The following is a 26,050-nucleotide window of genomic DNA, read 5'->3' on the forward strand; positions in this document are numbered from 1 at the left end:
CAGTTAGGATAATTTACACGCCACTTACAGCTCTAGTATACAAATAAATCTGTGGAAACTCCACCACTGTTGCTTTGGCGAAGATGACAAACACGAGCACAAACGCCATTATCATTGATCGCCAAGCTTTTATTATAAACTTCCTGAATGAAACTGTTTGCCCCCCCCCCTCTCGCCTGAAGCAAAAGGGCATAAATTAACATGCAAAATAGATAAGATCAGCTATTGTCTTGAAAGTCAGTGGCGTGGCATCAGGACAGGACATTTTTCTCTCCTAAATGACTCCGTCCAGCTCTGAGCGTGCAGCGATCCGGGGGATGACTGAGTGAGTCTTAAAACGGGGGCCGAAGTCAAGCGGAGGCCTTTCAATGACACCCTCAAGGTTGAGGGCTCACTGGAGATTCAATGTGAAACTGGGTCTTTTTTGGGTCTCAATGGTGCGGCTGTTATGATGGTGAGAGAAAGACTCCAGAGAAGAGAAAAGGAGGGTCACAAACCAGACGTTGGTCCTCAAACACCAGTGAATTAGCTCCTGATATTAGGATCTAAATGAGAACGCTCCCGCGTTCGATGGCAGCTGCTGAGGGATTATTTGTTGTCTCGCAGTTTGTTGTCCTGCATTTAAAGAAAGCTCATCTATCAGAGGTCCTTCCCAGCAGACAGAACCACAGAGAGGGACCACCAGAACCCCCCCTTCACCCGATGCTCCCAATCGGAGTCCGAACCTCATCCCATATTCCAGCAGCATCAGTTAGATTAAAGCTCTGCAGACCCCTGAACATCCTTCCACCCTGAGGAACAGAACCCGGACTGCCCCGTCCAGTGCAGGACGTGTGACCTCTGACCCCCGCCTGACATCTCAGAGGAGAACAAAGAGGTTCTACACAAGCTGCACTTCAGCCACCTTCTAAATGATAATATTCACAATAATAACAACTCTAATAATAATAATAACAACTCAAATCTCTTCCCTAGATCATGATGCAATTTTATTATCAAATATTAAATTATGCTGTTAAGCTGCATGGTGTTAGCTTAACGGTAAGATCATTTACAAAATGCGACCCCACCCCAACATTTGGGGCCAGTTGTCCCTTGAGTTACGCTGCAGTTTTAAGTCATCTGAAAAGAGGCCTTTAAGGTTACAGTAATCAGAAAGAAGAATCCAGATGGGTGATTAAAGCCCTATATGTAACCGCCCCTTCATCTCCAAAAAGCCTGAGTCATCACTCAGGGTGGAATTCCTTTGACCTCCAATTCAACTGTGGAATTCCTGGAGTAATTTAAGTCCAGGATCTGTCCTTTAACTCACATAACAAAGTCTGGAGAAGCTGAGGACACCAGGTGATTTCAATACAGAAAAAAGTGCCATGTTTACTTCTGTATTTCTCTTAACGCCCAACACCCTCACACACACACACACCACACACACACACAGCTAAACTACCACTAAATCAACTGGTCAATCAAGTATTAACTAAGAACTGAGATTTTTCAGAAGTATTTCCAACAACGTATTTAAACATAAACACATGATGCTCTGCTGTCTGAGTGCTTCTTTACTGGTGGTTTCCAGAGACTTTAAAAGCAGAGGTGGACCAGCCATCGGGTATCAGGCCCCCCTGCTGTGGGGGCAACTTCCTGTCCAGGGACTGGAGACCAACTCCCTCCCACCCTACTATCAGGATTAAGCTGCAAACCTTCCTCCCTGAGAAAGATTATAGTTTTATAGCCATAAAGGCTAGACACACCTTTAGCATCCCTGCTGTAGGCCGAGGCTGCAGAAACACCATCCTGACACCTTTCTTTTCTCTTCCTTGGCTCAATGCGCTCTCTCGTTTCTGACCTTTTCCTTCACCCTATCTCCCTTCCCTCCTGCTAAACCTGGCCAGCCATTTGCACCTACATTAGTGTGGTCCCGCTCACAGTTTTTGCTGTTAAAAGACAGCTTCCATTTGCCAGTGTTGCATGAAACTGCTCACTCAGGAGTCAGGCTCTGACTGTAAATCCCGATAACTGTTTCGAACGAATCGTGTGGACGAAGGAAAAAAAAGCTGTGAAATCCTAAAACCCACTTAATGTTCCACAAAAAGCAAAACACAATATTACGCATCAAAACTAAACCCCAGGGTGCTTGAGTAAAAGTAGTTTATTACTTTTCACCTGCCTGCATAAATATTCATAAAGGCTTAACAATATTGGTCCTGGAGGGGGGGGGTGTGTCTGCGGTTTGGAGATGGAGAGAGCTGCAGTGTCAAAAGTGAAGAGCTCAGAGGAAAATTGAAGCCCCATAATGGAAACATAATGGGCTTAGTGTCAGAGTCTTGCAGACGAGCCAGGGGGGGATGCACGGCTGCCGTCACCCTCTCTTACCTCAAGGCAGCATTACTGGGTTTAGGAAGCCAGGACGAGACAACGGCGGGTCCCAAACAAGCTTTAGAGATACACCAGCAGCATAATGGCAGCATGCGGCCGGAATTCATAACAGTGAGATGGTCAGAGGTTGTCTCTCTGCGGGGCTGCAGCAGCCCATGTCTCCCACTCTGGTGGAATACTCAAAAGGCTCCCAGTCAACTCAGGAAAAAGTTGGTCCTCAAAAGTCATTCGCATCATTTCTGGAAGCTTCGCGATGACGTCGACAGCATGTCCCCACACTTCAGTCCCAGCTGCTCCCCCTGGGCAGAACACAGCTGCACTATTTCACCTCTGTAGCACAACAGCTGTCAGAAGGTGACGCCGCCTTCGTGGTGACGTGGAGACAACAGTGGCAGGTCTGTAGGTGTCCAGATGGGTTTCTAGGGCCTTCTTTGAAAGCAGAATGAAGTCGACCACTGGAGGAGGAGGACGGGATCAGGGAGTGTTAGAGAGTAAAGGATTAAACTTTGTCCTCGCAGTGTGCAAAATGCTTCTCCGTCTTCCTAAATCGTTAGTTAAAATCCAGATTTGTTGTGTTCTCATCTGCTGGGCTGTGAGCGTGTGTGTGGGAGAGATGGAGACACAGATCAGATGGCTTTAGAACCACTAAAGCAGGTTTAACCTCGGACCATGTGTTGGTTATTTTTGGAGAACATCCAGATCTCTTTTATGTGACACAAGAGTCTGAAACTGCCATACGTGTGCGGCATTATCAGACGGATTAAAACGATAGCGTAAAGCTAACGTCAGTCCGCCTGAGACGTTGATTCTGCATCAGAGCTGCAATAGCATTCAAGCACCTACAGTGACAATATGTTTTTAACAGCTCATTTCAGCTTCACCCTCATGTTCCATCATTTAAATCTTCACCGTAATCCATCTTGGCCGTAATCCACCCGGGTTTTCTGTCCAACCCAGGAGTTCTTCCTGGTAGGTCAGAAGACCTGGTTGGATTCTGGCCTTTTGAGGACTGGGTTCTGACACCCCTGAATGGAGTTTGACCTCTGATCGTCTTTCTCAAGATTCATAACTGCTGCTTTTTCCCTGCCCAACGTCCCCCTGCGAGATTCGGCTCTGATTCTACTGCCTCCCCTGAAGCCGTACAACTCAAAGCCTATCCGCTCTTTCCTTAAGTCTTTCTTGGTTACTGTATGAATGAACTCTCTTTTACGTTCAACTATGTGGCCGGTATTTAAGTTTAAGATCGTGTGTGGACTCTACGTGATCAAAAGAACAAAGAACTGAGAGGGAAATCTCTGTTGAAGTCTTTAATATAACACACGGCGAGTAATTAAAGCATTCCTTTAATGTAACACAACTCAATCATGAAAAACGGTCAAAGAATGCTGACCCAGACTCGCGGGCTTGGCTCGCTGCCAGCCGCGGGGCGGGGGGGGGAGGCGATGTGTAGAAGAAACATCCTATGACAGTATATTATTTCATAAGTGTAATGGTTATTATTTTCTGCAACATGTTTTATTTGCTGTTCATACATACGATGTATAAACTGGAATGTGTGATTATTTTGTTCCAAGGAGGCTGAGAAGGGACGACAGCAAAATGTCAACCCGTTGACGGCTGCACGTCATGTCACAATAACCGTTGGATCGCTCAATCCTACCGGGGATTTAAAGTAAACATTCAGGACTGATGGTGGATGAGAAGACATGCGGTGAGCTTCGTGTGTCTCAGTAAATGGAAGGACTGACGTTTGCACTCAACACTTCCAGAATGTGCAGCCAACGAAACCAAACTCACCTCAAGTATTTGGAAATAAAGTCAAAGAAAACCGTCACTACCCTGCTGTGCGTGGACAGAGCGAGACAAGGTCAGGGGGAGGAACGGAAGGGGTGGCGTGGGGATGGGGGGTTGGGGGTGGGGGGTGGTCTAGCCTTTCGGGGCCGTATACTGGCGCAGGAGGGAGGAGATGGCGCTGGACTCGGTGACTTCCTCGGGGAGAGAGCCCTCCATGTCTTTGATGGATGGATCGGCCCCGGCGTCCAGCAGGAGCTCCACGATGTCGGCAAACTCGCACGCTGATGCTGCCAAAAGATAAATAAGAGAAGTACAAAGGCAGAGTTTAGGCAGGCAGAGGAGTGGGCCCCCGGGAGAGGGGGGGGGGGTACATTTCGCAAACCTTTGGATTTTTTCCCCCTAAAAATAAGAAAATCAGCAGATGACTGTTGAGCACCTGCTGATATCTGGTGCCAGGATGGTGTACTTGTTTGACTCGATATAGTCGCTATAAAACCCCTTTTTTAATGGAGCAGGCAGACTGCAGAGCAGAATCTGCTGAGAGTTAACAGAAAAAGGATGGATGAATCTCTGATCACATCTTCCACTCAGGAAGAAGTAAGAAAAAACTACAGCTGCGTGCATCTGCATCCATTTGCAATTATAATTAGCACATAAACAAGAGCTGTCATTTCTGTCGCATCCTCTTGTCCTGTTCAAACAGGCCTGTTTGCTGTTTTGGTCTTGAGAACGTTAATAACCGTGAAAGATTGTGCTGTTTGGGAAGGACGAGCTGCTGCCTCTTTCACCAACACGTTAGCTGTAGTTGTAATTAGCACAGTGTCAGGTGTGGGGTGACAAATATGCAGCAGAAAACAGCTTTTGTTTATATAAATGTGTGACTTTTTTCTTTTTTTTATGTTCATTAGTTTACAATCAGTCCAACGGATCCATCTCAATAGGTTAACTTCATCAGTAGGAGACTTTTTCCATCCCAGTGAGTATCCAGCCCGGAGCAGCCGTGTGTGTAAGCACATCTTGCATTTGTTTTTACCTGGACAAAAGCCAGAATTGGGAATTTGATGGATCACTACAGCTGTTGATGCTATGTACCCTGCTGGAGTAAATTTGCCTCTTCTGCCATCTTTAGCGGGATAAAGTATTCCCGTGCAGCAGTTAATGAAAAGCCCATCTGTGGGCCCGGCACTGACACCGGCCTGGACCCACGGTTCTCTCAGACACTTTATTTCTGCGCCACTGGCAATTTGTGGCCTGCTAAAAGGGTCTTCTCACTCTCCGTGCACAGGGGGAGGAAGGTGGAGGCTTGCACTTCCTTAACCCAGTTAGCAGGTCCCTACTTTGCCGATGCACCTCTCTCCCCTCTGGCACCTTGCCCCCCTTCACTTCTACTCTCTCTCTCCTGCTCTGAGTGCTCCTCTCTGGCTGTGTCGATCGCTCGCTCCTTTTAAAGAGCGGACCTGCAGGCTGCACCGTGATCGCTGATGTCAGCAGCCCTGGTGATTGACAGCCAGGCCTTTTAACCTCCGGTCCAGCGGTGGTGGATGTGTTGGCTGGCAGGTGTGTGTGTGTGTGTGTGTGTGTGTGTGTGCATGATAATGCATCAGAATCCCATCAGGTGTGTGTTTGTGTGCATGTGTGTGTGTGTCTGCGCTCAGCATGTTTCAAACACTATAAGAAAATTTGTATCCTGCAGCCAAATTGGACTAACAAAGCATATTTTTTCCAGTCACAGTGTCGGCCCTGCTCTTGTTACAGTATTAAACCAGCGGTGTGTGTGTGTGTGTGTGTGTGTGTGTGCATGATAATGCATCAGAATCCCATCAGGTGTGTGTTTGTGTGCATGTGTGTGTGTGTCTGCGCTCAGCATGTTTCAAACACTATAAGAAAATTTGTATCCTGCAGCCAAATTGGACTAACAAAGCATATTTTTTCCAGTCACAGTGGCAGCCCTGCTCTTGTTACAGTATTAAACCAGCGGTGTGTGTGTGTGTGTGTGTGCGCACGTGGAGGGTGTCTCGCCTGGGCCTTGAGCTGTAAAAAGTGGTTGGGCCTCAAGGGAGCCTTACAGGAGAAAAATTTATGGTGAGCAGTAAACCCTCGATTAATCACTTGCCAGCTGCTGTGGCCCTGTGCAAAGAGAGGTGGGAATGAATTTTCATTCTCTGCTATTTGTCTCTTGGAGTTCATTGCCTATGTTTATTAGTCATCTTTTTATGCCCCATCCTCAAGGCCTCCTTTTTGGAGTGTGTGTGATGCAAGAGGGTGATGCAACACCACCAACAGGCTGTCTCTACACACACACACACACACACACACACACACACACACACACACACACACACACACACACACACACACACCACACACACACACACACACACACACACACACACAGTCAATGAATAGTGGTCCTGCCCCTCAGGGACGTGTGTGTGGGACTCCGAGTGGGCCAGGAGAGTCTGAGGACCAGTACTGATTTCCTTTGGGAGGTCTGGCAATTATTTTACACACACACACACACACACATGCGTAGGTTTCAAGTGTAGAAGGTAAGTGTGAAAAATGGAGGAGAAAGAGGGTGAAGAAAAGGACAAATATTGGCCACAAACAGATGTTTACAGAAAACGAGCTGATTTATCTGGGGAGATGAAAGAGCGGCCACAATAATGGAGTCAGAGTTCAATAGATGTGACTTTCTTCCACAAATGAAATATTCACCTTTACAAAAACTAAAAAAAAAAAAAGAGATGGTGAAACTTTTTGAGAGCGAAAATAGAAATCTTCTTACCATAATGCAGAGCTGTCTGTCCTTCATTATCCTGTAGGGAAAAAACAAACAACAAAACAGGGTCTCTTTATGAGCAGTTCAGTAACCATTGGAAAACAAACCCTTCCAGGTCAGGAAGCACGATAATACCAATGTTCTGGTGCCTTTCTCAAAGTTCATTAAACCTTGAGTGTGTGACAGTGAGCAACAGATTTTTTTGACCTGAGAACCAAATCTCACACACTGACCTTCAGTGCTGACTTAGTGATGCTTAAACAAGTAGATGCATCATTCTTGTGAGAACAGGGGGTTGGAAAAAGGACGGAATTCTGTGTGTAAAAGGACACGATATGACGGGTATCATCGACGTGAGGTCCGGCTCTTAATCACTGCCCCGGCCTGCCTTTGCACCTCATAAGGATGATGAATGGTCAAACTGTTGCCTCCGCTCTGGGAACATTGTGCGGGGCAGAACAAAGGTTTCAGCGGGGACAGATTAAACGCCGGCAGGTGTGGCGACATTTTTCCCTCCGTGCCCAAATGTCGCCGCGGTGGAAACACTCACACATTACTCAAACTGCTACTGTGAAATCATTCATCAGCCCTCGCACCTCTGACCCTGGCAGCAGATCCCCTCGTGCACTCTCAGGGTCTGGTTGATTCCATGTCCTTCCTCTGCTCTCTTCTAATCCCTCCTCCTCCGGTCTCTCTCTTTCCCTCCAAACCACACCTCCCTCATCTATGCTCTTCCATTACCCGGCTCACCGTCCCTCCTCTCTCCCCTTACATTACCACATCCACCTTTCTCTCTATACTGCTCAGTCTCCTCCTCAATCTTAATCCTGATCAATCCACCATTTCCATTTCCTGCACCTTCTTCATCACTTTCCTGTCGTACATCTTGCTGGGCCCAGTGTAGAGTGATCCTATTGTTCTCTCTCACTCTCTCTCTCTCTCTGGGGCAGCACTTCAGGGACCTGCTGATTGGATTAGAGCTTTCTATTCCCACTGGGTGGATCACGGAGCACAGATGCAAATCAGCGCTGGCATAGAAAGCGTCGCTGCAGTTCACCCAAGACAACAATGCTGTCTGCGAGTCCAACGGCAACCTGTGAGGTAGCTAACACCGTCTCTCACAAGGAGACAGACGGAGAGAGAGAGACGGAGATGGTCGCTTCAGCCGCTGTCACTGCAAATAAACCACAAACAGCGGCTGTGAAAAGTTTAAAAAAAAGCTGTATTGTAATAAAATAAAACACCACATTTCTTTTACTAATACAAGGGAACGCCTTCGATGGAAATAGAAAACTGCACAAAATGGCAAACTCTTTAAACATCCTCATGTTGAAAGATGCTTTAAGTGCTCACATCAGAGGAACCAGCAACAACTGTCAAAGTCGAGCAACAGAAAAGATGCCAAATGCCTTTATGAAATCTCTTAAATCTTTGCTTGATCTCAGCTCCAAGAAGAAAACTGCCCCCGAAGGAGACATTTGTTCCCCCTGATGTGTGTAGTTTCAGTTCCTGGTGCCAAAGCGCCCGTTTTTGATTTTTGTGAGTAAACGTGAACTCTGTCGTAAAATGTTCTTTACACCTGACTATTGAAACCTTCCCCCAGGATTCCCAATACGTCCACATCAGAGAGCACGGATTCATCAGTCATTGGTACATTTCTTGTGAGAGTCTGTCAGGACCCAAGACAGGGAAGAGTTAACTGGAACTGTCCAAAGAAGCAGACCCTTGCTGTTGTGGTGATCTGAGAAGTGACAGAAGCTCGACAGTACAGGTGTCACTCAGAATCTATGTGCGAAGGAATTCCTGATTACTAGTTTAAAGTGGTTCTACAAATATGTGAAGCCTGCAGCATTAGCACACTCAAACCACACAGACAGCAGTTTTAGATCCACAGAATTGTCCAGGAAGTGTCTGATTTACTCTCTAACCTGCCGCAGGTAATAACCTGCATTTTGCCGAGCGCAGGGGAAATTCTGAATGACACCAGAAGTCTCATCGGCACAATTTTAGAGCGCATGATCCTGGGAAATAAACTTTAGGTAGGCCATGTTAGGCCCATCTGTGTATGTGCGGAGAGGACACGCCGGTGTCATGTGAGGGTTCGGGTAATGCCCTGCCATCCAGACCGAAGCCTTGATGGAATCACAAGAAATTGGATTGTCTTCCATTTGCTTTGGGAGCAACCAGGATGAGACCCTCCCTCCCTCGATTCCTCCAAATACCTGCTGCCATAGTCATCCTCCTCCCAAGCCGGTGCACCCCGCTCACATCCCATTACACAGACATGCTGCACCGAACCCCCAGCTTTCACATGTCATGGGAAGTTTCCCCTTGCGATGCAGAAACACAAAGTGCTCAATAAAGCGTCCGATTGCACTCTACCAGCAGCGGCGGCGGCGGCAGCAGCAGAGCCCCAGCAACGGGCAGTGTATCACCCTAATGGGGGGGAGCAATATGCTTAGAAGCTGCGTGGTTATGCTGAATTTCTGCTGCACCAATCTATCATTTCTACCACAAAAGTTCTGTGAGGAAAGATGGATGAAAGGAAGGTTTGGCAACGGAGATTGAGGAGAGCAAAAGGTTCATCATGATAAATATATAAACATGTGCTAAAACAGCCATTCTAAAACAGATCCACTAATACCAGCTAACAGGGGATGCTGTGTGCTAACTAAAAGCAGCTCCCCCCTTTATTTTCACACATTCCTAATACCAGTGCATGAAAAACGAACCATTCTCTGTAGGAACAAACATTGGCACAACGGCTCCATGATCATCTTTTACCAACAATTGTTTTGTGCCGAAATAAACAAAATACCACTTAAAGGTGCTCTAATTTAATGCCGATAAACATAACTTCAGCCATTTTAAGACATTAGTTTAATTACTGCGAGGAACCAAGACTGTAGCCAAGATAACTGGGCCTCGTCTTGGCCGTATCACAAGAGAGGCTTTTTTGTTTTCGACCAGCAGAACACTTTCAAAGTTAATTATAATGAGAGAGGGAGGATTAAACACAAAAGAAGAACGCCATGTCAAAGACGCAAACCAAAGACGCATTCACTGCAGCAGAACACAAAGCTAAAGTTACTTGAATGGATTCCTGACAGAGTGTATTGAATTTTTTTAAAAAGATTTATTTTGTAATGGAACTCTAGAAAAGTTCAACAAATGCTTGTATTTAACTGTGCGGTTTGGCTTCAACTATTGATTCGATCCCTTCTAAGTAATTTCTGTTGGTAAAGTTTCTTATTTACAGAGCTTTCTACTACTGTCAAACTCTAACTTTAGATTGAAGCTCCCTTCCCGACATGCTTGAGCCAGTATTCAATGAGCTGATGCATCGGAACTGATTAAAGATTTAAAGAAATGCAGGTTTTGGTTTGGCTGATCTGAGGTCATTTTCTACCCGTATCCTCCCTTTGATTTTGCTTTCTTTGATTTCAGGAAAGTTTATAGGGGCTTTTCTTCCTCCCCTCTCCTCCTTCCTCATCTCCCCCTTACTGTCCCTGACAGGAACATTAAACAAGTTGGGAAAAATGGACAAGCAATTATGATTTATGATGCCTGCTGGCTTCTAATGACAGGGCAGAGATGAGTGTGTGTGTGAGGGGTGAATCGATAAGCGACTGGGGTCATTACTATGCAGATTCCAGCAGGCGGCGTTATGATGAGCAGGTGTCATTAATCAGGGAGCAGATCAGAGCTGGGAGAATGACGGTGGAGAGCGAGATCTTCACCCTCGATGGACCTCAAGGAACCAACAAGTAGCAGCACTTTCAAAATGCCCGTTCTCCGAAACGTGCGGTGCCATTTTGTATTCACACGTTTGTTTGCTTTGTTGCATAGAGGAAGAAGGATTTCCGAGTAGGGAATTAAACAGACAGGAGACAGTAGATAACATTCAACATTAATCCAGCTAAAACCAAGACAGAGTGAAAGAGTTTCTACTTCTGACGCCCCCCAGAAGATTTTTGCTCTACACTTTAGTAGCCCCAGCCGACAGTGAGGGGGTCCAAACACAAGCAACGGTCCTGGTTGGACAGCTGTCGTCCTCATTCTTTCATCTGGGACAGTCTTTATTGTGTGTGCTTCTGTGCATCTGTGTGTGAGACGGCATGAGTGTGTGTCTTCTGGGAAGCCCCCCCCCCCTCTTTTTTTTAAAAGGATCTGCATCCCTAATTGAATCTGGGTCCTCTCTCCGAGCCGGGAGGGGCGACCTTGCTGCTCAGCGTGTGATCATTGCCGCTGCCGGTCAAATTAACTGAGCACCGAACCCACCTGCCCTTCACACTGGCCTGGGGTGTCCTTCAGGTGCCACGGTGCTCCTTCACACTCACACCAACGGCTGCCAGGGGCAAATACGACAAATTACAGATATGTATAGTTTAAACCCTGTCAAGAGGCCAAAGAGTTATTAAACTTTAATGATTTTTTTCTCCCATCTCCCAGCCCCACTGTAGCAAAACATACTTTTTGCTCTGAATCTCATCTTTCTCCACCACTGGCCAACCAATCTCTCTCCCTCAGTGGGTCCTGACCCCCCGAACCTCCCCCCTTACCCCCCACGCACACACACCCCCCCACATGTCCAGGCTGGTGTGTTCCCGTGGGACACCTTAGCCTCCATTAAAGCCATCAGAGAGGAGGATAAGGTTGAGACTGAGAATTAACATCAGGAAAGGCCCCCGTCCGTCCTCCTGCGGGTCATCAATGATGTTTAAAAAGGAATATATGAAATAAATAAATACATAAAGGAGTGTAACATGAAAATCAATGGCCAGGCAGCAGGGGCTGCGGCTGAGGCATTTGGAGTGAGGGACTCATAAAGCTGAGTACTGCAGGGGACTGATGGAAGGCAGAACACTTACTTTGTTTATTCTCTCTCCTCACCCCCCCCCACCCCCCGCCGACCCCCCCGCCATGTCTGAAACAGTCGAGGACAGCTTTAATGCTCCTGACAATTTATGTGGATGTTTAAGAACGATGGAAATCAAATAGTTGAGTGTAGGCAAAGGCCCAGTGAGTGGCCAATAAGAAAGAAACAACAGCTGATGATGGCAGCGAGGACTGTTACCTGCTGGAGAGGCTCTTTAGGCTGTGCTATTACTGTCAGGCCGCGGGGCTCTCTTCTGAGTGCTCGTATTATAGATTCATAACTGTATCTGTGTCTGATAGGCCCTTTTAACACAGCGCTGCAACGGACTTCATTTCATCGAGTAGAGCTAATGTGCAGCAGCTCCTAAATATGAATCTAATAAGAGCACCTTAAAGTATGACTTGTAAAATACAAAGAACGTTTGAGTGGTGACTTCAGTGCATTTAACGGGCTCCGTCCTCACTGGCAAAGCGGCACCACTAAACTTTAGCTCGACGCAACACTGGGACAGATCGGAGACTTGAACCTGTAGAAGGTTTCTATCAGGGGCCAAAAGCTAAACTACCAGTCGAGAAGGTATAAATATCAAATGATAGGTGTGTTATATGTGTACCTTGACTCTAAAGAAGATGGCCACAGCTGCTTTCTTAAACATCTATGTGAATAAATACTTTACTCATTTAACCAAAACACTGCTGTCATATCATCCCACTGTTGTATATCATTTTCTAGTTTTTTGTTTTATGTGCCTGATCAATTCTACCATCTTATATTTCCACCTTGTCTTTCTTTGGTTCTATTCTGAGGTCCAGGATGCACAAATACAAAGGCGCACAGACACAGTTATGACGAATCTGGCTGGATATTTGTTATGACAGGCTGTGCTGGGAAAGGGGAGGGATACAAACGTGTAATAATACCTCTGCCATAGAATTTCAATCACCCACCATGTGTATGTGTGTGTGTTTACTGCTGTGAATTCACAGGCATGTGACGCCACAGCACAAGAACACAGATGAGAGGTCTGTGTTTCACTGAGCTGAAAGACTAAAAGCTCAAAATGCCCACAAATCTGTGCACAATCAACAAAATCCATCCAGTTTCTAGATTTTGCTGGATGTTGCAACTTCAGGGTGAATGAAACCAACTGATGCAGGTTTTGAATCGCTGACTGCGGAAAAACGTGCATGCATCGATGTTAATGCTTCTCTTTGGCTTCTAAAATAGTTTGCTTTTTTTATTATTTACTGCTCATCTCAGGCACAAAATAAGAATGCCACAGTTCAGATGCTCAAAACCTACTTGCTTTTGATTAAGAAAGCAATTGTGTGTACCGTATTTGGATTTTGATTGGAGGCTAAATTAAACAGTTTTAACAGCACAGAATACTAAAAACAGCATATTGAGGCCAATCCCCTGCTGAATAATCATTATATGAAACACTTCAAGGCTTAATGTCAAGTATCAAGTTAAATAGGAAATCACTGTGTTATGCACAATATACAGGTATGTTGGTCTTCTCAGAAGTTTGATGATAAAATTTAGAGTAATGATGCTTCTCCAGACCCTGAACCAGTAATACAGACTGGAAATGAACCTGGTCTGAGCAAGCCCACCATGACAACGCGCACACTTTACAAAATATGCAGAAACAAGGCCGTCAATTCTGAGCTGGTTCCGTTCCGTCTAAAATTGGGGCATCGGTCTAAAAAGAACTGATTGCCGCTGCTACACATGTTGTTGTTTGTTTGTCTTTTTACCAGGATTCAAACTCAAAATTTAAATGAAAAAATATGACATTAATCACCAAATAAAACCAGCCACAACAAAAAATGGGTCAAATTTCCTGGCATGTAAAAGCCCTCAGAGTCTCTCCTGCAGCGTACTGGAGCGTGATCCCACCAGACAAATGTACGTGCACATACGGGCGGCCTAATAAGATAAACCAGTCTGATACTGCCGAGACATCCCTGAAAGTTTTAAATGCAGATTACATGTATGAGACTTCTACTCTCTGGCCACCAATTGTGCGCTGCCCAGTCAGATATTTATTACTATTGATCTAGCTGGTCCTGGCTGGAGACTTTTGTTCTGCCGGCTCGAGGCTCTGACCTCAATTAAGTTATGAATTTCTATCTGATAGACTAGGAGTGCCTGAGACCTGCTGCGGCCATGCTACCATGCTGGATTAATTAGAATTAGCGGGGCTGCGCGGCGCCCTCCCCGCCTCACAGATCATGTTGTTTTACTACAAAGTGGAGGCGGGACGAGGGAGGGATGGAGGGATTGGGTGAAGGGGACGGGAGCCTGGAAGAAGTGGAGAGTAATGAGGAGATGGGAAGAGGAGGAAAAAACAACCAAGAGTTAAGCAAAACCATCTCAGACAGAGCAATGCGCTTAAGACCTGTGTGATTTAAACCTTAACAATGTTTACTTCCTGGCATTGTGTTCTTGTTGTGTTAACCTGCATCTCACCTGTCCTTCCTCTTTGTCTGTCTAATTCCTCCTCTCTCACTTACCAGCCCAGTAATCACTTAAAATTCAGGCAATGTGCGAGTCTGAGTCGTGACCTTTGCTGTAATCTGCAGCACTTCTGGATGCCACCTCTGAAGACCCTCTCACTTCTGTTCCCACAGGCACGCCCGTCCGGAGCATCAATGCATATTTCTATGGCAACCCCCGCAGCTTGTGCGCAGGGTTAAAGTCAGGGTTTGGGATTTCCTCCTGGAAACCAAAGGTTGTAGGGGATGAGGCTTAGCTGTGGGTGTGGGATTACACCGTCTGGACAGAGAATGACCACCAGGAGGGCGGACACACACACAAAAAGACTCTAGACCGATGAACTCACACACTGCCCATCTTAAATTCAAATACTCACACATTTAAACTTAATTTCCTGTTTACTCAGAGTAAAATGGAGCTAGGTGTGTGGATTATTATTATGTGTACCATTGAGTTGTTTCATACCCAGTTTAAATACATTCTGCCTTATTTCTATATTTAAGATTAAGATTTTTTGCTGTATTAAATCAATTGGATATTATTTTAAGTGTTTTTCTTTAGAGACAGGAACACAAAAGTCTTCATCAACAAATTGAGTCCGAGCAACACACACCAATGTTTCACATAACCAGTAGAGCAACCTACTAGCTTTTAGCCAGAGCTGATTTAATAAACTAGAACATTTAATTTCAGCTTAATGACTGATATCCCACAAAGGAATGAATTAAAACTACATAGACAGTGAAGCCTTTATCCACAAAGTGTGTCTTTCCAAACACAAAGACAACCAAATGCTAATCAGAGCTGTATGTGTTGACGAGTGATCCGTTTTCACTGCTGTCCTGATATGATGGAATGTCCACGACGCAAGCTAATGCCTCATTAATGCTCTTAAATACATTCTAGCACACACAAGTCTGGTGTTTAAGCCTTAATTTCCATTATTACATTAAGTGGAGTCTGCCATTTTTCCCACAGTTAGCGTCGCCTGCCCCACTTTCCGCGGATCTACGCTCTGAGGGAGCGCTGACACAGTGAAGATGGGGGGGGTCTGATCTACAACTGGCAGGTGGCAGGGCTGTGATCTGCGTATTCATGCGGACAGCTACCTATTGTAGTCCCTTTCTGCCTTGATCCAGGATTAACTATCAAACGAGCCCTTAATGCAGGTTACCAGGGTTTGGGAACAATTCACTAAAACAATCAGTTGATTAATTTTCAAACGATTTTCCTACTTTGCCGAGAAAATGATAATAGTTTTTACTTTAACTCTCCCCCTCCCCATTTTAATCAACAAATTAAACATAAATCATGTTTGATCTTTATTTACTGGTTGCTGCACAGTTGGTGGAGGTCAGGAGAGATTACTGCTCGCTCTAATAGCGCACAAACCACCTAAACATTTCACTATTATTCTCGTGAACACACAGCATCCCGTATCGCCTGGCCCAAGGGAGGCAGCCATTAGGACAGATGCACAGGAACTTGAACTTCATTTAACTTTATCATAACATAATGTGAAATCCATCTTTGAGCAGCATTGTTAGTCGTAAACTCTGTGATTTAAATCCAAAAAGCAAAACCTAAACAGAACAAGGAGGATGTTTTAACAGCTAATGAGGAGCATATTGTTCTGTAAGCCTCACATGGCGATATAATTTGGCACTGCTAGAGGGTGGTATGATTTAGCTGACAATATTTTTCTCTCAGTCACCTCTTTATCACCTCATAAATCTGCTCCCAGTCGCAGAAGTTCAGTCTCTAACACTCAGACAGCTGCACGTTAGATCCCTCCAATACTGGAAAGTCAGGCCGGTCAAAGGATGTAAAAAGTCTAAATTCTGCTTTTTACCTGATCATACAATTTAGGTGGCTGGAGGGATTAATAAATGTGTCACCCTCCTCTCCTTATATTTTGCGTATTCGTTAGCAATGACTGCTTGTCAAGGTTTGATTATCATATACAGTAGAAGAAAATTCCAACAGAAAAGCTCTTTCTAATTTCTCCCCAGAAAACGCCTTCATGCGAGATGAAAGATGAATTGAACATCTCCCTGTACGTACATCAATCCTCCGCTGCTGTTATTATCTCGATATGGCTGTAAATCATCAGCGAAGTGTCTCATAGTTGTCCTGCTGTTCAGTCTTTTATGAACCAGTGACCACAAATCCAGCCCCTCCCCGCAAGCATGCAAAACAAAAAGGGGCCAGGCATGACAACAAAAGAGAAAGTCATTTGCGAAATGTCCTGATTATATGGGTTGTGCAACGTAAAACAATTTGCCTGATTACTTCCAATTGATCTGGCCTTACAGTTAAAGCCTCAGCGTGCCTCCCGGTGAACTGCACTGTGTCATGATGTTTGGGCAGGAGAGAGGAGTAATTTCTGCGATGTGCAGCTGAGCCAGCTTACCGTCAAAGCTAAAGCCTCCTGGATGCCGCTAAAACTCCAGGATGCAGAAATACTAGGCTAGCTACTAGCTAACTCTGTCTGCTAAAGCTCTGGGGATTTGTCTGTGGCACAAAGTGAATTAAAGGTGACCTTCGGGAAGGGGTGGAGAAGATGAGGGAGCAGTGAGGAGGATTCACTTGGGTTTACATGACTTCTCTACTTGCCTTCCTCTCCTCAAACACAACCAGACGGATCCACCCATGGGCCTAGTGTCTGAGATTTCTCCATATAAAAGGAACTTTTGCTGTTTTCAAGCTCCATTTGCAGGATGGTTCTTTGTTAATGAAACGCTCCAGACTGGACTGACTCTACGTGTCATGTCAAAACCTGCTCACCTGGCTGTTGATGTCTGCTTTGTTCTGCAGTAATACAGAAACCAGCTCTTTGTGGCCTCTGTCGCAGGCCCAGTGTAGAAGAGCCCGACCCTGCCAAGGCAAACACAGCAAACAATTACTGGGCGTCAGAATACGTCATGAGCAAAAGACTAAAAACCAAATGTTAAAAATTCGCTTTAATACACAGAAATCAAAAATCCTCGCAAAGCTGGCCAAATAAATGATATATTACAGTTCAGAACTCTGACCTGTGGACAGCCTAATTATTTTCTATATATTTTTACACACACACACACACACACACACACATATATATATACACATATATGGGTGAGCTCTGTGTGTGTGTCTAAAGAAGAGAGGTGAAGTGTTGTAGTAATGTAGACCAATCTGGGAAACCCTGATTAATAGAACACTATACAGAAATCCAAAGTACCATCTGAGCACGCCCACCACACACACACTCACACAAACAAAAACACACCATCCTTTTCAGAGCTTTAACAATCTCGTTCAAATAAAACCTCCCAAGCTCATTTTTCAGTGGACCAATTAGGTAAAGCAAACTCTCTGAGTCAAATTCTGTTGCTTAAATCATATTGATCACCATGGCTGCATGTTAAAATTAATGCTCATGAGCCGGGCCAGAATACCAATAAGTTCATCTGCCTCTTCCTCACCCGCTCTATCAGGTGTGCTGGCAGTGTTCACATCGAGTTTCCGTTAGGTTGCTGCATTTAAAAGTATTTACTTTTGGGGGGGCTGCAGTAATTATGTAAAGAGAATAGAAGAAACAACTCAAGTTGGAAGCATTTTAAGAAACATTGAGTGTTTGCACTGATGAGTAAAAGAAGAAAGAAACTCCTAGTCACTCTTACACAGGAGCACAGGACCTAATTAAAAGAAAATACTCTCTTTTGAAGATCTGGGTTCACTTTCATTTTGGAAGAAATAATGATGTCAATTTAATTAAAATATACATTGATGACTAGTTGTATGGCTTGCTGAGAGAAAAATGTCACATTGCTCAATGTGCTCCTTCATCACAATAGGAATTTTATATTACTTTGAAAAGGTTTACAGTTTGGAATGGCATATTGTCTATAATCAGTAACACCGGAACTGTCCAGTTTACAAGTGCAAGACTCCTTTTATTCCCTGGGATTTATTAGCAGCTGAACAGAACCATGAAATAAGTATCATTAATATCGCTGTGTTAGTTTTTATCTGAAAGATAGACAGAAATATGTGACATCAGTCTGTAGACAATCAGACTTGCAGACTGGAAACTCGCCACTGCCCTCTGTCGATCAGCGAGCCACACTGCAGGGGAGCAGACAACAACAATGGCAGCAGCCAGACAAAGCTTCCTCTGGTGATGCCCCTCGACCATCTGGCCTCTGGCTGAGAATTTGCTGGCCGACTGGCCGCTTATCTCAGGAGCGGCGGTGATGAAAGAGAGGCAGGGAGTGAGCCATTTGGCCCTGGCTGATGATGAATAGAGGGCAGATGAATGGATATCAGGGTCAGTGCAGAAAACAGCTCACACTGGTAATAAACATTCACAAGTATCTGAGCAGCAGCTTCCACGTGCGCCCGGCTCCAGGTCAATGAATCCATGATGCAATGATGGGGGGGGGGGGGGATCTCTATAAACCATCTCCCATAAACCATCTTCCAGTGACGAGTGTTTTTCCATGATGCTATTTCTGCTTGTCTTCCTACAGAGGCAGTGGTCAGAGGCAGGAACAGTCCGGGTGCACCTAAACAACCTTTCAACCATATAGATTTCTCTTTATGGGGGATCCTATGGTAGATCTTTTGATTAAATTGATGATTTTACTATTTACTCCATAACCTGAAGACACTTCCTTTATAGCTGCTGTGGTAATACCATTGACTATCAGCACAGTTTTATTCAGTGGTGAATGTGTCCTGAAAGTGCAGATACCTCTTCATCTTTAGTATTGACGTCCACTTTCTGGGAGCTGATGGCTTGGCTGATGTGCTCGATGTTATTTTCTCTGCAGTAATCAAATATGTTTTTGTCCTCTTCCCTGGGAGACACAGAGGCAGGAAGGGAGAGAAGATGTTACTGGTCACTGCAAGTAAAAGAATCAGATTCTGTGCTTGAACAAACTGCATTGTTATCCTTAAAGTGCTGTTTTTTCTCTCTCAAAATTTAACAAAGTAAAAGAGATAACGTGCTTTTGGAGCCATACAAAAAACCCCTGTAATGCGAGAGTCTTTATTCATCAAAGACATGATAGAAAACGCCAATGCATAGCTAAGCCTCAAGCGGTGGTGACACGTGCCACCTCCCGTGGGAACTGCAGCACTGGACACCCACGCGCAGCAGCATCATCTCACCTCTGATTGTATCTGCTTCAAATCACCGCCTGGCACTGGGGACAAAAGTGAGCGCTTGGGGGAGGAAGGGTGAAGGGCTGGTGGCAGTGGAGGAGGAGGGATGGGGCTGCTGGGTGAAGGGGAGAAAAGGGGTAAAATCTCATTTAGAGCTTTACGCCTTCCCATCCCTCTCAACCATTCAGATTAATTGAATTTATGTTGCTATTGTCCGACTAAAGCCCCGCACGCCAGCCGTGCTCCCACGCAGGGCGTCAGTCACCCTCAAGGCCCAAACCAGCATTGCCGGTCTCCCTGTCCAGGCCTTACAGTCCCACTATATAGTGGCCCTTATTTAGGAAATGATACAGAGCACTTTGATGACCTCAACAGCACTGACCCATGTAAAAAGGTTTCTAGAATCACGTCAAAGTAAATAATTACATTTTTAAAAGACAGAAAGGAGATAAGATAATGAAAGAAAATGTATATGCCCTAGGCAAATGACCATCTGATGGCATTAACAACAAAAAAACCTAAAATGTGCTTTATGCATCACGTGTGTCTGTGTGAACCAGCAAAGGTCATGTTGGACACAAAGGTCATGCTGAATAAAAGAAATCACACCCTCCGCCTGGCCCGCTGGACTCCACCAACTTGATCAAGAACAAAACTTGCAAGATGCGCAGGCAGCATTTCCCTTGTTTACAGTTGGTGTACGTTCTCAAAATGGAGACAGAAAAACAAAGATTTATGTGCCGTTTGTTCTCTAATGAACCTTCTCTTCAGCTCACAGCTGCACATCTCTCCCCTAACTCTTCTCCTCCCCATCCTCTTTCTGCCACCTCATCAGCTTGCGATAAATCATGAATAACTCATTACATTTTTATCGCTGATAGGTTATGTATGAGCACATTCATTTACATACTCATGATTACTAACGCTATGGTTATTCATGAGTCACAGCACTGGGCCACACCCACTACCTTGTCTGATGGCCACAGTGACCCCAAATGTCCCTGATGGGTGGTGACCATCCATCTCCCCGGCAAATAATCAATAGGCCAGCTCATCAGTCTTTGGTCACTGGTCAGATAAGGGCTGATCTATAGAGTTACACGCGTTCACGTATAAAAAAGAGCACGTGCATGTTTTAAGGAGTCATGAAAAATTAGATCATTTCATAAATGAGCCCATTTGTGAATTCATTTGAACCTAGAATTCATTGCGCTGAACACAAACAGACACGCACGCGATTGTGTGCCGAGGCTATAGGCAGATGATTAATGTAGGTCCTAACAAAGTGACATCAACAACACTGCAATGCATGCTGGGAAGGTCACTGGCTACTCTGTCATCCCAGCAGCTGGAGTATCAGGAGTTTGACTGTTTGTGTGAGACAACTTTATGTGCTAAGTGCATGTGCATGTGTGTGTGTGTGTGTGTGTGTGTGTGTGTGTGTGTGTGTGTGTGTGTGTGTTCCAGTCTGGTGTACTGGCAGATATGTCCTTCATCAATCAGGCTAAACTGACCACAGTGGTGGGGAACACTCATCTACCTGGCCTGAGCTTCACACTGATCAACAGTACAACCACACCATTCATCTCTCTCTCTCTCACTCACACAAATGCTCACACACACACACACACACACACACACGCACGCACGCACGCACACACACACACACACCCACACACACACACACCCACACACTATAAGTCTTTTTTCTTATAAACGGATGAGCAAAACAGAAGAAAGAGAAACAACTACAACTCAAAAACAACTCCAGTGTGTGACTGGAGTCGTTTTAAAAAGAGGAAGAAAAATTACAAGTGCAGCCTTCAAAGCCTCAATCACACAGTGATCAGACCTGTAGCACATGGATATTGATAATCAATCCAGCTTTTGTCAATTCACACATTAAAAGGAGAGAGGCAATTAACTCTGGTTAACAGGTGCTTAGCTGCTGTTTAATATGGAGTGTGTGTGTGTGTGTGTGTGTGTTTGTGTGTGTGTGTGTGAGGGGGGGGAAAGAGAGAGAGAGGTGGACGTAATTGAAAAGCAGCAGAGCAGTGAGCATGACAGTTCCAGCAGGTTATGCATGGATTCATTTATAATTGTGTCTACTTATAGGGATAAGTACATGTTTAATGTGTGCACGCATGCGCTTTGGTGTGTGCATGTGCTGTATTAATGACTTTCTTCACGCTGGTTACTCTTTGGACGCAGTTACAACTTGATATCAAGGGAGCGCCGTCCTAGGAAAGCTACCACACCTGCCACTTTCTGCCATTCCTGGCTTGCCTCCTCACACTCCCCCTTCAAAACCCTCCCGAAATCATAATTAAAATGAGGAGCCTCTGGCCACCTCTGCCCGAGACGGTGCATACTAATGACACGCAGCCATTTAGGAGGAAAACCTGCAGGATTCACACATCTCATTTTCATCTCCAAAAAAACCTCTTTTTACCATTGAAATGAAGATGAGCTTTTTAAGCTTGAGTAACCTGCCAGCCGCGAGTAAATGGAAAAATCTATTTCATTAACATAAATCAGAACTGTATGGTGTCTCTTGGCGCCGAGGCGGTTAGGGTCGGTTTGTCATATGGTACACAGCACCAAGTCGGACTGAGCATCAAATGGGTGGCAATTCAGAGCACGGCAAAATGCCAACATGAGAAATGAGGTGCAATATTTTTCCACACCAGGGTCACCTTATTAAATTAAATATATAAAGTCACAGTGAATCTTTGTATATCTATGAAATCAGAGGCTTTAAGAGTCTTTTGTTGTGATACCTGATCGTCTCCTCCTGGTATAGAGAGCTGACCGCCGCTCCTCCAAAGCCCGTTCTCCTCTCTGTTCCTCGTCTCTCCTGTCAAAAAAAGATCAGGCACATGAAAAACAGCCTCCACCTTGTACACATCTACAGCTGATGCTAACAGACACTGAAACCTGATCCAGTTTTACTCAACATCCAAAGTTTCTGTCCTGTACAGACAAGGACGGGCAGACTGTCCTCATTGTTCAGGGCACTACAAAGGATTAAATTCACCTATTCACCTTGAATATATGAACCTTTTGCTTTTCTTTTTTACTGTAGCCTTTGAAAAGACACACAGAGGAAGCTCACAATGTGTAGTTTTGAAACAGGCCTCAGGGGCCCTCAGACGATGACCTCATCGCCATCAAATATCCAACAATTTGTGCAAGGCCAACATTAAATGTAGTGTCTAAATTTGTAGGCCTTGTTAATCTTCTGTTATTTTCTTCCTCCTCCCAGCAATTACACATTCCGTTTCTGTTTAGCCATGACTTTTATTACTCTGCCTATTCTTCGAGCTGAACCTTGGCTCACAAAAGAGCCCACGCAAATCTGATTTCAGGAAATGGGGAGAGTGGGAGAGAACATGACAAGTGGAACAAAACAACTGTGTGTGCACTTTTGGGGACATCTTAATTCACTTCAGAAACTCAGAATATTCGCTGATGCGCCGCTCCTGCTCCTCTTCAGTATAATGTAATATAAACCCAGCGTGTACTCAAAAATTGAGAGAGGAATGGAGGTCAAATTCTGCCCATTATTCTCTGTCCAGCGTATCCCTCTATGCACTCCTACTTAGAACAGAAAAGCCACAGCCATGCTCTGGCGCTTTGTTCACGCTAATACAATCGTCTTTTTAGCGAGGCATTTGTTGGGCTGTCTGTTGAGCTCTCCCCTGGCATTGTGCAGCTGTGGTAGAGTCAGCCAGTCCTGCCCTGCAGCACAGCCGGGGAGAAAAGGAGGTGTCAGGAGTGGACATGCGAGTGACAGTGACGCTATTAAGGAGGCATAAACATGAAAGGGGGGAAAGAAAAATGGAGGGGGAAAGCAATAATGGGAAAGGAAGTGAATGAGGGTAGTGTAGAGCTGAAACTAACAAAGAGTAAAGGGTGCACTGAGAGATTGTTGGAAGATCGCAATCAGAGCTGGTGGGACAAAACAATAAGATCACAAAGGATGTCTAAGGGATCCTTTTATTTTAAATTTAAATGCTATTTTCACACTGCGTAAAGCTAAAGTGGATATGATGCTACTATTTGACCATTACAGCATAATGCTTACTACTATGACCATATGACGCTTCTGCTTTTTTTTTAACCTTTATTGTAGTTATCCTGTCAGAGGAATATTTCAGATGTATTTAATCAGTTGTTAAAAAATATATAAAAATATCTAAAATTATATTATACATGCAGCTCAATATACAGCAATATACAATATATATACAGCTCAATTACAACTAAATATAGATTAGAGTAGTTTGAGATTCTGAAATTTCAATTAGTTCCAGAAACAATTATCAAGTCTAATGCCTATTTACCTATTTGGCATGTTTCTAGAATGATTTCTGAAGAAGACAGTACACTGGTCATGTTGGAAGTAAATGTTTCATCTATTTCCAAATATATGAGGTATTAGAAAATGGAAATCACGATCTCATCTATTTTTAACGCAGTGACACTGACCTCTACTGGCACGGAACTACATTGCATCAATAAAGGGCCGCAATAACGCTTGGCACTTTTGTATGAATCATTTTCTCTTGCTATGAGCCATAGGTCAACACTAACGTCAAATTTCAAGTAAATATAAGATGTTAACAGCAATAATAAAATAACAAATAAAAAGGATGAGGATATAAAAGAGAGAAAACAGAGAAAGAAAAGTCACAGTAACTCTCTGTAGGTGGTTATCTGAGTCTACTCTCAACACAATAAGTGCATATGAACAGTTATTATGGTTTATTTTAGCCTAAATGCACACATGTACAATGCACACATGTACACACATGCACACGTGCATAAGAAACAACTTTGGTGTATAATGTTACAATCACATTTGAATAGTTGACCAGTAAGAATGGACATACAGTATAAGCTAACACTGCATACACTATTACAATATTAAGACTTTGTTTTACAATTTTTACTATTGGTAATCCCAGTAAATTGTTTGAATATGATGAGTGGCCTCAAAATTGTATTTCAGTGCTGAGCTATTTATAGCCTCTGCCCCTCCCTCTGAATCTGTATACTGGGTGAATACTGATAGGAGCCTGCTACTGATAAAGTGACTAGATTAAAGTAAACATACATAGATAACCCCATTTATCTGTTTATCTATTAACTATCCATTTCCCCTTGACAAAATTGAGAGCTGCAAGCAAGATATCGCCTCATCGGGAGTGGTGATGTTAAACAACTTTGGCAACAATTTAAAGATTTGTCATTACCTTCGTGCTGCCTTCAGGGTCTAAGACATTAATGCAGGCAATGTACTCCTGCATTGCCTGCTCTGCTTCCATGTCTCCAAGCTCCTTCCATGCCTGCCTGTAGTCATATTAAAATGTCAACAACATACCCAAGAATCAGCTAAATGGATGTGAATCATACAATGGGTGTGTTTACAAACACAGACAGAAAAATGGCCTCCTAAAGAAAGACAGTTTAAACAAAAACAAAGTTAAATATGATGATTCTGGTCCATCAAAGAAATGCCTCCTAGCACATTCTTCAGCAGAACATTCCTCAATGGATTTTAGTAACATGTGGACAACCTGGAGAGCATTGTTGTCACATCATTTAATTTAAAATCTATACAAAATGAATTCATACACACCATTTTTTCTGTCCTTCAAAGTCAAAGAAGCCAGGTTTTGGAGTATTACACTTGCCAACTTTGGCCTGAAACCAATAATATGGATTAATGACCTTATTATCTCTATCGTAATCACATACATTACATGCCAACAAAATCGTGTTTATGTGTACTTCATCGGTGATGTTAAGGCTGTTGAGTATTTACTGTGGACTTCAAATCCGAATTTCTTTGGCAAAATTAGTTAGGGTTTATCTCATACTCACTTGCTTATATCGTGCATACAGGTAAAGCAGCTGCTCTCTGCTAGCCGTCTGAACCAAATCTCGTAAACGATCAGCCGCAGACTCAAACTCCCGTTCCAGCTCTTCTCCATCCACCCGATCTCCCATTTCCATCGCACTACAGTCAAATTTACTCAAATCTAGATCGGAATCTGAGTCCGAGCCTGCTCCGCCGAGGGGCTCTCCTGTGTCGGGCCGAGCTGGGTCCGTACCTGAGCCCGTCGCAGTGTCCGGAGAGGACGACGGTGAACCAGAAGCCATGACTGTAAATATTTACACGTTAGCCTCCAGTCAAACACGCCGTGGGTTGAACGTCTAAAATACTGAAAATGTCCAAATGAAGACAAAAGTGATATGTGCGTCTGTTAAATATTTCAGCAAATATTCTGTTTTTATAAGAGTCTATTATGTTCAAACATCAGCGACAGTAGGATTTGTTTCTCCGGTTGGTCCGGCTTCGGTCCTTTCCCATAAAAGATCCGGTTAACCCGCTGCCAGTAACAATGGTTCCGCCATCGTTTCGTGCTTTAAAAATAAAAATTCAGGAGGTTTTTTGAGGTAGATTTCCTTGATAACGACTCGTGACTCGTTTTAACACGGAGAAACAAGCTGTTTTTTCCCCCCGTAACTTGAAATATATTTATTAGAATTTATCATTG

The 26,050-nt window shown here is 44.3% G+C and overlaps 1 protein-coding gene across 1 annotated transcript; it reads right to left on the minus strand.

The window, feature by feature from the left end:
- Positions 1–3,668: 3,668 nt before the first annotated feature.
- acbd6 (acyl-CoA binding domain containing 6) lies at positions 3,669–25,871 on the minus strand. The gene is made up of 8 exons (XM_057037203.1): positions 25,374–25,871; positions 25,129–25,193; positions 24,743–24,839; positions 22,265–22,341; positions 19,072–19,177; positions 17,121–17,210; positions 6,959–6,989; positions 3,669–4,457 (listed from the first exon to the last, which is right to left on the minus strand). Exons 1-8 carry the CDS (start codon positions 25,650–25,652, stop codon positions 4,303–4,305), a joined length of 900 nt encoding a protein of 299 aa, XP_056893183.1. The 5' UTR covers positions 25,653–25,871; the 3' UTR covers positions 3,669–4,302.
- Between the last annotated feature and the right edge of the window lie 179 nt (positions 25,872–26,050).

The sequence above is a fragment of the Takifugu flavidus genome, chromosome 7 (genome assembly GCF_003711565.1).
Source record: "Takifugu flavidus isolate HTHZ2018 chromosome 7, ASM371156v2, whole genome shotgun sequence".
In the NCBI taxonomy this organism is placed as follows: Eukaryota; Metazoa; Chordata; class Actinopteri; order Tetraodontiformes; family Tetraodontidae; genus Takifugu; species Takifugu flavidus.